The following is a 14,748-nucleotide window of genomic DNA, read 5'->3' as shown; positions in this document are numbered from 1 at the left end:
CTTAAAACCAGGATGATTAGGATACTTAGGGTCGGGGTAGGGTAGGGTAGGGCCAAGGTAGGGTAAGGGAAGTGTAGTGACAGAGCACGGGTTGAATAGGGGTAGGATTAGAGTAGAGTACGGGTATAGTACTTAGGAGTAGGGTATAGGGGTAAGGGGTTAGTGAAATCTCTGCAGTTTTTTTCAGCGAAACACCGATTTAAGTGAGATTGTGGATTACATTTTATTAATTTTTGCTATCACACGTAAGGGGCCCCTGTAGTCCAGAGGCGCCGTATTATTAATATTAATAATTAATACGGCTGACACAGCGGTATCTACACCCTTGTTGTTCAGTGTTTAACCTTGTTAATACTTAGTGCTGGCCATTGGCTCAGAATACATATGCCATTGGTCACTTGTCATCATATTCACTCACGCACCTTAAAATAGATGGTTACTCTTACATAAACAAACACTTAACAAATCCGTTACCATTTAAGTTTATTTGTAAAGGTAGAATTAGCATGTGTACGAATTCGGTTAACTATTTGGCACCTACGCCAGAAGACATATTATTTACAAGTACTTTTTTGGTTTTGATGGCCACTGTTTCATATATGGTAATGCATTACTTATATTATGCAGGTAATGGGTTCGATTTCCCATATTTAACATTTTATTGTTTAGTATAGCTTGGCAGTTTCATTCGTAACACTCTCGATGGTCCGCGCGGGCCGGGGGCCGTGTAACGATTAATGAAAAACCCACGACTGATGAACCTCACTTCCCCACACGCATGATTTCACACCCGCGCAGTCGTTCCCTCCGTCGCCCGCATATCATGGGAGTATCATCAACGAACTTGCCAGACTATAGCGCCCAGGCTTTTACCATAGATTAAAAGTTTTACACCATACCATAGATTAAAAAATTACATCACAGTAATCTGATTCGTTACATAGTGAATGTCCCTTGGACTCTTACGAAGAGTTTTGGATTCCTTCCTGATTCGCTTACCTTCTGTTTTCCATACCACTTACAGTGTACCTTCTTGTCAAGAGTCAATAGGCACTTTAAGATAATTTAAAATTTAATAATTTGTTGCCTATTTATTTTTTTAAAAACTATATTTATTAGCACTTCCTGCATTTTGTCTAAAGCCGGGTACAGAAGTGTGTAACGCTTAATGTAATATTACGTGTTATTTAGTGTCAACCGTGTGGACGGCACAGGAACTCAAAACGAATTGTCTACGCGAATCTATTTCAAGAGCGCTTTCCAATAGTTCGCTTTACAATAGCGCCTTTGAGTTCGCGCAAAGAACCGATAGCCGATGGATCATCCCGAACGCCGTAATGTAATGCTCGTAGTGCCGTCCTCACGTAGAATTCGCATTACATTACACGGTGGATTACATTACGCGTCACGTCACGTACACGTCTGGACCCGGCTTAATAAGAGTGTTAAATGGTTTTTTTTAATTTTAAATTATTCGTAACCAACAATAAGATAGACACGTTCGGTGCTACACGCAATTGCTTTTGTCGAAAATTAATGTAAAAAATATACAGTATTTTTGCGTACTATATAAGTATGTATGTCTTCAACAGAACGTAATATATACGCAGACCCTTTATATAGTACAATGCTCTAAATTATAGTACGGTAGACAACCCTAGCTAGCAACTTCTGTATAAAGCTGTTATGTATGTAAACACGATACTTGATATGTACCTAATTTGTTTACGTTAAAAATTTGACCGTCATACGTAATCGGACCTTGGGTAAAGTTTCAAGAATTAAGCATTTGAACAACAAAACCATTTACACTTAGGTACATGACCTTATCGCCTTATTGTTGGTATAAGAACGTACCGTATCTACTGCTGTATTTACCCGACTGCGTCAGAAGGAGGGTAGGTAATGTTTTTACTTAAGACTTCGTGGAAACAAGTTCACTTTCGTATATATACACCCATGGAGCCGTGATAGCCCAGTGGATATGGAAGGCATAGGTTCGAATCCGGTCCAGGGCATTCACAATCACATTCCCTTTTCAGTTATTTGTGCATTTTAAGAAATTGAATATCACGTGTCTTAAACAGTGAAGGAAAAACATCGTGAAGACCCCTGAGAATTTTCTCAATTCTCTATGTTTAATAATAATAATAATAATAAAATGTTTTATTTAGCTGATTACAACACAAACATACAATATGAAATAAATAAAAAAAAACAATGAAAAAAATTAACACATGATTAAAGTAAGACAAAAGTTTACAAAATAGTGACTGCACACCTTGGGTAGTGGCTCTGCAGAGCTTTGCTCCCTGGCGTGCGGTCTCTTCTTATATCTAGATTACACTTATGTTACAATTATTAAATCTACATTACTTACATTCATGTTAATCTATACAGATAATCATTAAGTTTCATCAGCTAAAAAGGTTACTGCCTCAGCATAATGCTGAACTTAAGAAGTATGCCAATTCGCATTGGGCGAGCGTGGTGGACTATTAGCGTAACACCTCTCATTCTAAAAGGAGACTCAAAACTGTCAATATATACGTACTAAGTTGTTAAATAATAATGATTACTATGGATAGATAGACACCATTTTATATTTCCACTCCTCTTTGTCAAAACTTAACGAACAACCTGTGCCAAATTTAAATGAGTTATAGGTAGGTAGGTAGGTCGGTCGGTAGGATGAAAAAGTCGCAAATCTGAGTGTGCCACATTGTTCGATTGAGCCAAATTTATATTGAGATCTCAACTCCCAAGTGCTGGAATAGCGACTTTGCACCGGAAAGCGCAGTGTTGGTCGACCCCCACTAGATAAATGGTTGACATCAAGCTAGAAACTGTGAGCCATTGGATCCTAACACGCGTGCGTTATTGTTAAAAAGGGATTCAAAGTTCTCGCACAGTTATTATACATCAATGCATAAGTATTATATAAAGTTGTATACACAAAGTCTCGCCGAGCCGCTTCAAACCGGATCGAACCGGTTTAAAAATAGCGTCTGCGAAACGTCTGCTTGGAACCGAGTCAAAAATGAAAAATGCGATACGAGTGCGTATTGCAAACACATTGTGAAAAGTTACATTGTGGCTCGACATAGGTAAGGCGTTATGCTAGCCACTCACTATACGATAAGCCCACATGCCTGCAGCGCTAACGATTAGACATCCGTTAAAACTGATCGTGTGTTGGTCGCGTTCTGAATGATGCATAACGCGCCAACACTCGATCAGTTTGCACGAAGCCGGGGCGGGTCGCTAGTTATACTTATAAACCTTCCTCTACCTATCTATTTATTTTTTTGGCTCACGGCCGCCATCTTGAAAATAGGGGTTGAAATGCTTTTTAACCGACTTCCAAAAAGGAGAAGGTTCTACGTTCGGCTGTATGTATGTTTTTTTTATGTATTTATGATATATATTGATGCAAATTAAATTCTCTACAACTTTGGTCCAGTATTTTTTGTCGTAGAACCATAAATAAAAAAGTTATGAGTACTATTTTTCTGTACTCATGATTATACATAGGACGCAACCCCAAATGTAACATTTCAATGGACTTGCAAATTATGCATCCTACTAATATTATAAACGTGAAAGTTTGTATGGATGTTTGGATGTATGTTTGGATGTGTGTTACTCTTTAACGCCGCAACTACTGAACCGATATATTTTACTCTGGATACACTGGATAACACATAGGCTACTTTTTGTCCCGAAAAAATCCTTAGATTCACGAGATTTGCGAAAACCTTATGATTTAGATGGTATGAATGTTTGTTATTCTTTTACGCTTCGGCTACTGAACAGAATCACCTGAAATTTGAAATAGGGATAGATTATATATATGTCTGAATTAACACATAGACTTTTTATCCCGGAAAATTCCATGGATCCCGAGGAATTTTTGAGAAAGTAAATTCCACGCGGACGAAGTCGCGGGCGTCCGCTAGCTATTATATGAAACAAACAAATTTGAGTTAATGTAAAAATCTTTTTTTCCAGCTAGCAAACAAGAGAACATACCTTTGAAAGTCAGTAATGGTGCCACGCCGGAATCGAAACGGCTACCCTTGGTGAAGTCGGCTCCACATCTCAACAACAACCGGGTGGAAGAGATACCATACATTGATGGCAATTTGGACGGAGTGCTGGTGCATGGTCCGGGCAAGGATGGAGGGTTTGTTTGTTTTGTTTTCAAAAACTCATTAATCGTTAGTGCCTATTAAGTCATTATCATTATGAATCAATATTCGGCTCAATGCTGAGCTCGAGTCTCCTCTCAGAATGAGAGGGGTTAGGCCAATAGTCCACCACGCTAGCCCAATGCGGATTGGCAGACTTCACACACGCAGAGAATTAAGAAAATTCCCTGGTATGCAGGTTTCCTCACGATGTTTTCCTTCACCGTTTGAGACACGTGATATTTAATTTCCTAAAATGCACACAACTGAAAAGTGCATGCCCCGGACCGGATTCTTACCCACACTCTCCAGAATCGGAGGCAAAGGTTTTTTGAGAGATTACAAAATAATAATTACTTAACGAAAAACGTGTAACCAACTACCACTAAGTTCACAACAATGAATTGTTATTATTTTTATATAAAACATAGGCTGATACGTGAATAATCGTAATATCGGTACAATACATTATATGTGTAGTATTTAATCATTGTTTAAAAGCGGAAATATCTGCTTGAAACAATGATAAATGTCATTAAAAAGGGTGTATAATTGCAATTTCACTCGCTGTGCACAACTTATATAAACAAACCGGACAAAAAACCTGACCTCGCGACTGGCTGCCGACAGTTTTTTAAATTGTATATAAATTAAGAGTATCAATTAGTAAGTAAGTAGTAAGTAAGTAAGCAATTTTGTAAAAGGAACAGGGTATCTGCGATCATTACTTTCGGAGCTACAGGGATTTAAAGGGTCAGATTTGCGGCGCTGCCGCGGATCCCTGAAAAACGCCCCATACAAAATGGTACGCACATATGACGTCGTAGGCAATTAATGATCGTTAGATTTCTATGGGCGTTTAAACAAAATTACTAAATATATCTTTGTTATTTCTGCGTTTATGTTAATAGTTCATATATTAAAAAATGACACATTTAATGTAAGGAAGCTAAAACTGTATGAATTTTCATCTAATTACGATAAAATATTTTTAATAGATTTGAACTTTTATAATCTTATTCATTTTGCAAATATCCAGTCAATCTTTGCTTTTTATGTATAAATTAGTTAACATTGACCTTATTTACCCGAATGTATCATTAAAATCAATATATTCAAACCTAGTCATCATCCCCATTAACCGTATACTGCAATAGGGGGAAGTTAGCATAAAATCTATCTATACTTATAATAAATCTGTGGAGAGGTCAATTCTGTACATGAAATATATTTCCAAAATAATTACCAGCGGGTGATTCGGTTTAAAGATATTTATTTCTCCAAAAAAGAACGTACTGTTCACTTAACTTAGAGTTAACATATCGTCATTTTTGCAGACAGCATGCATTATTGTAACAAAATTTTAATTACATTGTTTTTTCAATATTTTGTCCAAGTTTGTGAGGATGTAGGATTTAATCGATTTCTTGAATGCTTTTATGTTATTTAACTCCTTAATGGAGTTTGGCAGATTGTTATATAACTGAGCACCCTCGCATAATATGTTTTTATTTCCATAGGTTTTTGTCCGTGGTCGCCAAATATTGATTTTATATTTATTCCTGAGATTGAGCTTGTTAGTCCTATGCTTAAATGTTATAGTAGAATGTAGTGTGTTGGTCATGATTTTTTTAATTATGAGACAGGTATTGTATGTGTATAGTTGCGTGATATTGAACAGTTTTGTTTTAGTGTAAAGATCTTTTGTTGGTGTGTAAAAATTGTAATGAAATAGTGTCTTGATTAATTTGTTTTGTGTGCGTTGTAATTTGTTAAGTGATTAGTGAACGATACTGATGCTAAAAACGCAATCAGTAAATTTTTTGTCTGTATGTTCGTTATAGAAACAAAAACTTCTCGACGGATTTTAACTTAACTTGGTACAATTATTCTTCATACTCCTGGGCAGGTTATAGTATACTATTGATCACGCTACGATCAATAGAAGCAGAGCAGTGAAGAGAAATGTTGGGAAAACGGGAGAAGTTACTCCATTTTTTCAGCGATACTATTATACCTCTAAGGTCTAAAGGCGGACGAAGTCGCGGGCGTCCGCTTGTCTATACTAATATTATCAAAAAGTAAAAGTTTACAAGTTTACACACACACACACACATTACAATATGAAAAATATAGTTGAATATACAATTTCGAAAAGGAAAAATATACATGTCGTCTAATTTTGATTAATTATAAAATAAATAATTTTAGTAATGTTCGAAGGCTAATTAACACCAAAATGTAAAACAATAGTAATTACTTTTAGAAATTATACACTGGTTTGAAAAATAATTACATTTTTTTTAATTCCTGGATATTTTTTAATATTCATTTATGCCCTTTTCTAAATTGCATATTTATTTTAAAACAATATGTAATATATATTTTTAAGTTACTTTTTCTTTTCGCGAAAGTTGTTAGCTTGCGTATTTACCCGTTGTATTTTTCTTTTTGCAGTTCAGAAAATGAAACCACACCGAAAAGGCAAAGCAAGGTGAGGAATATATGATAACTTTTTAGTGTACTCATTTAATGGTAGGCATAATTCGTAAAGGGGGGTAAATGATAACTTGGTACTTTGTAATGTACCAATCTAATAACGTTTGTTTTCCAACATAATTTTCCTTAATCGTAATCGGAAATATGAATAAGTACCTAAATGTATTATTTAGATTTAGGTATATATATAAATAGTACAATGTGATATCATATTTTTATTTAAAAGACTATCCAAATATTTTAAAAATAAATTATAAGCCTCAATAGCAAAGGGGCCGGACTCATCACCATCATCACCACACCCAATTACTCTTGTCGTAACGCATTCACCAACTTACTCCACAAGTCAAAAATGCGAGAAAAAGTTAAAAAAATAATTACCAATAAAAAAGCAAAACTTCTTTAAAGTCCGTCCGCCTTACCCGATAACACTTTTCGTAACGCACTCACCAGCTTACTCCACAAGTCCAGAATGTGTAAAGAAGTTTAAAATAAATTAACAATGCTTGCGTCCGCTAGATGGCAGCCGCGCGGCATTACGTGAAGATGACGCTGCTGCTGGCCTGCTGGGTGTTCTTCACGCTGGTGTTCATGATGTACAACGAGCGGGAGGACGTCACTCGCGGCTCGGCCGTCAGCCCGGGGGAAACTAAGAGTAGGTACATCTAAGAGATCTTTCTTTTATTTTCTCCTCCTAAAGTCGTGATATGAGGGTCGTCATTAGTGGCGTAGCGTGCCTTGTAGGAGCCCTGTCAGAGGCGTATTTACCTATAGTGTAGGGGGTGCGTTGCACCCGGGCGCCGCGATCTCAAGAGCACCAATGAGTATGGTTGGTGGATATCAAACGCATCCATAGCAATGAAGCGTAGCACATTTCTAGTGGAAAAGCACCCTTGAGCTTATTGTTTCGTGTAGCGATTTTTGACGTCATCAACTGACTAAGGTCACATTACTTACGCCCTTAAATAAGATGGACAGATACAATAACAATTGGTTTGCAAAAGGTTGTGGTAAGCCCCCTGGTCAGACGCTTTGGGCTGGTGCTACGCTATCTTCCTTACACCAGTCCTGGATTAGCCTTTAAGCTATATAAGCAATCGTTTAGGGCAGGATTTCTCAAAGTGTACGCGAACCCCTAGGAGTTCACGTACACTTTCACTGGATTCACGTTAAGGTGGCTTGATAACTGATACCGATTCAGAATTAAGTTTAAAATTTACCAAAATTACTCCTAACATTGAATCCATTCGCGACAAGAAATAAGCACATTGAATCCATTTGCGACAAGAAATAAGCACAAATCCGCATAGGGCTTGGTGTACTATTGGCCTAACCCCTCTCATTCTGAGAGGAGACTCGAGCTCAGCAGTGAGTCGAATATGGGTTGATAATGATAATGATTATAGTGTCATACGTATCAGGATAAAGTCGAGCGGTAATCCATATCTTCGCAGTGCCAAACAGGTATCAAAATGTGTTTTACAAGTGTGAAACACCAGTCCCGATTTGTGATCTAAATGCCTGGTCACCCCACCGTAAGGTAGAAGGCTAGACTAGACCGTTAGACGGGCTAGGTATTACAAGGTCTTCGGTGAACGACCTGTGCAACAATGTAGCAAATAATCTGCCAATTACGTATCTATGTGTTCTGTTTACCTAAACAGTAAACACTGTACGACAGAAAACTGAATAAAATCTTGTTTAACAACAAACAAATTAAAAATGAGGATATAAATCACTAGTCATTTCACAACTAATATAAATTATAATTAACTTGTTCTTAAATTAATGAAAATAAATTTGATTAGGAAGCTTAGAACAATTAGATATTGTTAATAAATATATAATATTTAATAAACAAACCATACATAATTAAAAAAAAAAAGTTATTTAATGGCATGCGTTTTCTACCTTCATTCTTAATTTCTTTGTTGGTAAACAGTGCGCATCAAGAAAGGCTGTAGTATAATTTGATAATTTAATAAACTAGCTAACGCCGCGCGGTTTCACCCGAGTGGTTCCCTTTCCCGTAGGAATAGGGGATAATATTTAGGCTTTAACCTTCCTCGATAAATGGGCTATCTTACATTGAAAGAATTTTTCAAATCGGACCAGTAGTTCCTGAGATTAGCGCGTTCAAACAAACAAACTCTTCAGGAAATATTAGTATAGAATATATTGTACTAGAAGCTATGGAATAGTGAATATTATGTTTTATTTTAATTTCTAACATAGTAAGCCTCGCTGTTTCATCCGCATAGATTCCATTCGCGTGAAAATACGGGGTTAAAATATAGCCTATGCTACTCGTTGATAATGTAGCTTTCTATTTGTGAAAGAATTTTCAAAAACAGTCCAGTAGTTTCACAACGAACCAAAAAGTTTAATTGAATCCACCCCCGTGCCTTGGTTAGTTAAACAGTCGGTCCCGGTCTCTATTATTAACACCTGATAGTCAATGAAACTTTATCACCTTTAGTCCGCCAATCCGCATTAGAACAGCGTAATGGGTCTAAGCTGCAATTCACTCCTTATAGGGTTTTTTTATAAGGGGTCCGTCCAACAAAAATAAACTCAACAATATATTTCATGGGGAGACAAAGTCATTGTCGACCTACAGCAGCGGGGATGAAAAATAGATATTGATGAAATAGATAGCGGTTTTTCATCTCCACTCACTTTCAATATCTCTATAGATTCTCTCGGTGACTCTAACGTATTTTCGATTCTACCACTATTGCTCAATATGTCTTTTTTGACATTTTTTCATCATTATCTCGTCTCAAGATACCTAAGTCATGATACGCATATTAGGCCTTCTGACCTGATGAAGATAAACGAACCTTTCTATTGAAAACATTACCAAATGCCCTATACCTAAAGATCGTCACAATGTTGATGATGAATTGGTCAACAGGCTACATCCTCAACATATCAGACCCTCGCTTGTCCATGCTGGTGAAGCTGTCGGGGCCGTTCCTCACGGAGCAGGGAGAGGAAAAGATGAACAGCTCGGAGCGGGACGACGCGCGCCGGATGGACGTGTGGCTGGAGAAATGGGGAGGTGACGCCCAGGGACCCATAGAACCTGAGGACAGAGATAAAGAGGTTTGTGTAAAACACTTTTAAGTACATGGTGGTGAAGCTGTGGGGGTAAATGACCAGGGGTTCATAGAACCTAAGGAAAGTGATCACGAATTTGTTTCAATTTTCAGGTATCAAATATTTGGTCAATAATATTGCAAGACGAAGATCTCGATTTCACGGAGGGGGAGTCCCGGTCGTCCGTCTTGGTTCTACATTCGAATACGACCAATCAGAGCGGTGTATACTCGCTACGCATACGCACGACAGCCAATCAGACCGCACCGTTCACGTTGAACTACAAGATCAATCCGCTAGATGCCAGCACCGGTGTTCTGTATGCCTGCATTCTACTGTGTGGACTGTATGTGCTTATAATTTTCGAGGTGAGTAAACCTTATAAACAGCGCCGGACCGAGGTAAATTTTAGAATGGAGCGAGATCCAATTATGGCGCCTTTCCTGTTTGCTCCTAACATTATATACTAGGGACGTTTGAAAAGTTCGTAGCCTAATTTATATCGGAATGTCATACATTTTTAACCGACTTCAAAAAAAAGAGGAGGTTTCTCAATTCGACCGTTCGATTCGATTCAAGCCGTTTAAATCATAAAGATTTTAACTGGATTTTCAAATACTTCTTTCAGATACGGCTTTAATTAACACAGCACTAACTGATCAGAAGGTAGCACATACGATGTTGCACATAAAATTAATGATTTGCTTTTAGGTCAATCTAATAAGTAGTTATTGCTTGAAACAGTAATAAAACTTGCATACCATTATACGATAAAAAGCAGACAATGTGACTATTTAAACACAAAAATGATTATTCAGTTTGAACCTGAACTTTTAAGTAGTTCCTGAGATTAGCTTTGCGCGTTCAACCAAATAAACAAACAAATTGGTCAGTTGAGTATAGAATATGTGCCTTAATGTCGATATTACACAGTTTTAGTGGAAAACTCGTTTCTCCAAATAACGCCTGCGAATCAATTTGAGCAATCCGGTTTTTTCAAGATAACTTTTTTTCTATCTGTCCGATCTTAATGAAACAAAGCCTATATGTTGCCCTGAACTTTGCTTAATCTATTTGTGAAAACTGCATCAGAATGCGTTCAGTAAAACCAGAGAATAGCGCGAACATACAGACAGAAGGACAGACAGACAGACAGACAGACAAGAAAATTAAAAATAATATTTTTGTATTCTATTGCTCATTTCTAATCGCCCTAACTTGATTTTACTTAAATTTGGTCAAAGTACAGACACTCGATTTCTACTCTTTTATTATAGTATAGATATAGATAGATAGATATATAGATTGACTTTTAGAAAGATAGCTGACACTATTGGCATCTCAACAGAAGGCAAACATGACATAATCGCCTTGGCTTCTTTGAGTTGAACAAATACGCGATCGACTAGCGAATTTTCGCAACTGCTTGGAGTTGTTTGAGGCAGATACTTTTTTGTATATTTTGTGACTATGGTTAAAACCTGAGTATATTACTTTACTCCAGAAACAAAAGTACAGTCTAAAAAGTGGACACGACCAGGATCCAATGTCCCAAAAAGGCAGAAGCGGTTTTGCGTGTTGGAAAAGTAAAGGCAGGCCTTAGTTTTTTGAGATTCGCGGGATGTAATTACGGTGGATTACTAAAAAAAGGGGTAAATATAAACTCTGCTTTATAGTGAAATCTGCTGCGATGTTTCATAGGACAAATTAAAGAAAAATGGCCATGGTCATTGAGAACAAAAGTTTTGTTTCATCAGGATAATTTGCGAGTTTCTGCTATGCTTTTAACAAACGTGTGAAACATATATGCATAGTAGAAATTCATCAGTATAATTTAGAATTCTTACCTTACCACCATATTCATATGATCTAGTCTCGTCTCCATCAGACTTTTATCTATTTCGGAAGCTAGAAAAAGCACTTATCGAGTTCAAAATTTTTATGAAAGTGGTCTATGCATATTCGAAGAGTTTAAAGAAAAAAAATAGCTGGTATAGAAATGTTTCCAGGCCAACAAAATAAGTGTATTGAGCTCTAAATAAAGTTGAAAAATAAATTAACTAAAAAATTATAGCTTTGTAGTTTCCTGGTTTACTTAGGCTACGAACTTATGGAACGCGAAGATTTTGACCATACTCAGACCAATTGAAAATCAGGCACAATACCGTCTCTCGATCACGTAGTGCCCGGGTGCAATCATCACCCTAGCGCCCCCTAGTACCTAGAGAAACCGCGCGGCGAGTGGCGCTTGGGCGCCCCTGAGATCGCGGCACCCGGGTGTAACGCACCCCATGCACTACAGGTAAAGACTCTAGCTCACGTAGCGCCCGGGTGCAATCAGCACCGTAGCGCCCCCTAGTACCTATAGAACCCGCGCGGCGAGTGGCGCTTGGGCGCCCCTGAGATCGCGACATCCGGGTGTAACGCACCCCCTGCACTATAGGTAAAGACTATCTAGCTCACGTAGCGCCCGGGTGCAATCATCACCCTAGCGCCCTCTATTACCTGTAGATACCCGGGTTAAAATCAACGCACTCCCTGCACCATAGGTAAAGAAAGACGCCTCTATTAGAAGTAAATTCGCGCACGTCGCGTTCATCTCTTCGCTTTAAATATAGACGATCGAAAAGAAATAAATTTCTTTTCGATCTTGTCTTTACCATTTCGGCGCCCCCTAGGATTTGGCGCCTGGAGCGACCGCTCCGTTCGCCGTATGGACGGTCCGGCCCTGCTTATAAACTTAATAAGATAACTATGAAAAAATACTATTAGACACCCGTTACTTCGTTGGTGTTGTATCGATTTTTGATGTGATAACTTATTTAGGGAGAGTAAGCCGTTTCGTAACGAAACCCGTTACGGCGCCACTCTGTCTGGCTTCTCTTTCACGCACGAAATGCTTTGTATTTAAAATTAGCAACATGTTTTAATTAAATATTATTAATTAGGTAAATTGTCATGGCCTGATAGTATCGTGGATATGACTCTGCCTTCGATTCACAGGACGTAGTTTCAAATCGTGTCCGGTGCATGCACCTCTAACTTTTTATTTAAGTGCATGTCGAACATGGGTTATTAATGATTATGATAAAATATTTAATAATTTTCAGTTACATTCTTATCATCATTATTAACCCATATTCAGCTCACCGTTGAGCATGAGTCTCCCAAAAAAAGTAGGTTTAGGCTAATAGACTAAGTTTGAGACACGTGATATTTAATTTCTTAAAATGCACAAACATAACTGAAAAGTTGGAGATGCATGCCTCAGACAGAGGTCTAAAAATATATTTAAGATCCTCTTAACAAACTATTTTATTATTTCGTTACTATTTCATTTGATATAGGTATTACGTGAAGCAAGTTGAAAAAGTTTTTGTTTTAGCTTTCTTTAATTACTTCAAGATGAACTCGTATAGCATATAGTATACAGTATAGTAGTAAACATGCATTAGCATTAGAAAATTTTTACCATTTTTTTTTGTTTTTTTTCTATTATTATTTGTATATTTATTATTAGTTTTATTATTATTTTTATTAGTTTTATTCTGAAGTTTTTAGACCTAATGAGAAATCGACATGTATGATAAATATATATAAATTAATAGGTTCCTAAGCAATGAATTGATCGTAGTTTTCTCCTGCGTAAGATATATTCTAGATAAATAATAATTTACCTTCAGAAGGTTTTAAACAAAAGGTGTATTTAAATAAAACTAGCTCATTACATCCCAGACACCGTCCACGTGTTCTGGTGATAAATCTCTGTACACATAACTATTTACATGTATTTTATTACGAACCATTAACTCTATGCAGATGTATCATATACCTACACGTGGTTCCCACATGATTATGAATCTTATATCTCTATGATAAGGTTGTGTTTTAATTGTTCTTCTTTATATAATATTCTCGGTATCTTAAACACAACTTTAATGAAAGATGTTAATTATATCAATTATTTCTAAGCCATATTATGTCACCATTTACGAGTATAGACTTTGGACCTAGAACATTCCTAGTTTATATTCATGACTAGCGGTTTCCCGTGGTTTTGCCGGAGTAGTTCCTGTTAATATAAGAACACGAGGGTAAAATATAGCTTATCTTACCCTCTGATAACAATCCGCAAAAGATAGCTTTCAATTGGAGCAAAAAAAGGGCTTAGTTTATAAGCACTTTTAAAACATCAAGGTTGTCTATTTGTATTTGTCTATATATACTATAACTCTATATTTCAACATGAGCTTAGAGGTTTAGGCAGTATAGAAGATTCGAATTTATATCTTTACCTATATTTACTTAGTATATTATACTTCATAGTCATCGTTATAAAATTACAATCCTCAATAGTTTTGTAGGGTTGGGACTTCCAAATAGGTACTAATAACTCGGAGCTAGGCATGGGCGTATATAGCGAGTTGTGCCAACCCTAGAATGGACCTATGCCCACCCCAGGATTCTGGGCTACCAATATGGAATTCCATTAGGATACTAATAATAGACTTAATGTCGGGAGCCCGGCCCACCCTAGGAAATAATCCTAGATACGCCAAAGGAGCTAGGGTTACCAGACGTCCGGATAAAGCCGGACTTAGGTAGTTAGGCTTTGCGATTAAGTGTCCAAATCGTCCGGCTTTTAGTAGACTTTTTACAAACGCAAAAATGTCGCCAAGCAGTTTTGCTGTCCAGTCTAAAAGGTAGTAGTTGCCCGTATAGTTACTAACACATGAGGCACACCTTCGTCTCAGGTTAAAGGACATAGGAGTGCACTTTATAGGACGTAGGTATTTATTGCATCCATTAGGTGGAGCGACGAACTCTGGAAGGAAAAAACCAAAGATAGATCGGGCTGACGCTGTTTAAAAGAGGTCTTTGTCCAGCTGTGGATGCATAATAAGTTTATTACAATTTAGATTTATTTAACCTATCTATAAAACAACTAAAAAAAGAA

At 37.2% G+C, this 14,748-nt stretch overlaps 1 protein-coding gene across 5 annotated transcripts in view; it reads left to right on the top strand.

The window, feature by feature from the left end:
• The window catches only part of LOC112047624 (P protein), a 57,228-nt gene that overhangs the window by 28,288 nt on the left and 14,192 nt on the right, over positions 1 to 14,748 (top strand). For all 5 annotated transcript variants that reach the window (XM_052882842.1, XM_024084795.2, XM_024084794.2 and 2 more), the window contains exons 3-7: positions 4,012 to 4,186; positions 6,648 to 6,684; positions 7,209 to 7,344; positions 9,607 to 9,797; positions 9,905 to 10,159. In XM_052882842.1, coding sequence (XP_052738802.1) covers positions 4,012 to 4,186; positions 6,648 to 6,684; positions 7,209 to 7,344; positions 9,607 to 9,797; positions 9,905 to 10,159 — 794 coding nt within the window. The remainder of the gene's footprint in view (positions 1 to 4,011; positions 4,187 to 6,647; positions 6,685 to 7,208; positions 7,345 to 9,606; positions 9,798 to 9,904; positions 10,160 to 14,748) is intronic.

Source organism: Bicyclus anynana, chromosome 8 (assembly GCF_947172395.1).
Source record: "Bicyclus anynana chromosome 8, ilBicAnyn1.1, whole genome shotgun sequence".
NCBI classification, from domain to species: domain Eukaryota; kingdom Metazoa; phylum Arthropoda; class Insecta; order Lepidoptera; family Nymphalidae; genus Bicyclus; species Bicyclus anynana.
The sequence above is the reverse complement of the archived record's forward strand: the minus strand, read 5'-3'. Positions and strand labels throughout refer to the sequence as shown.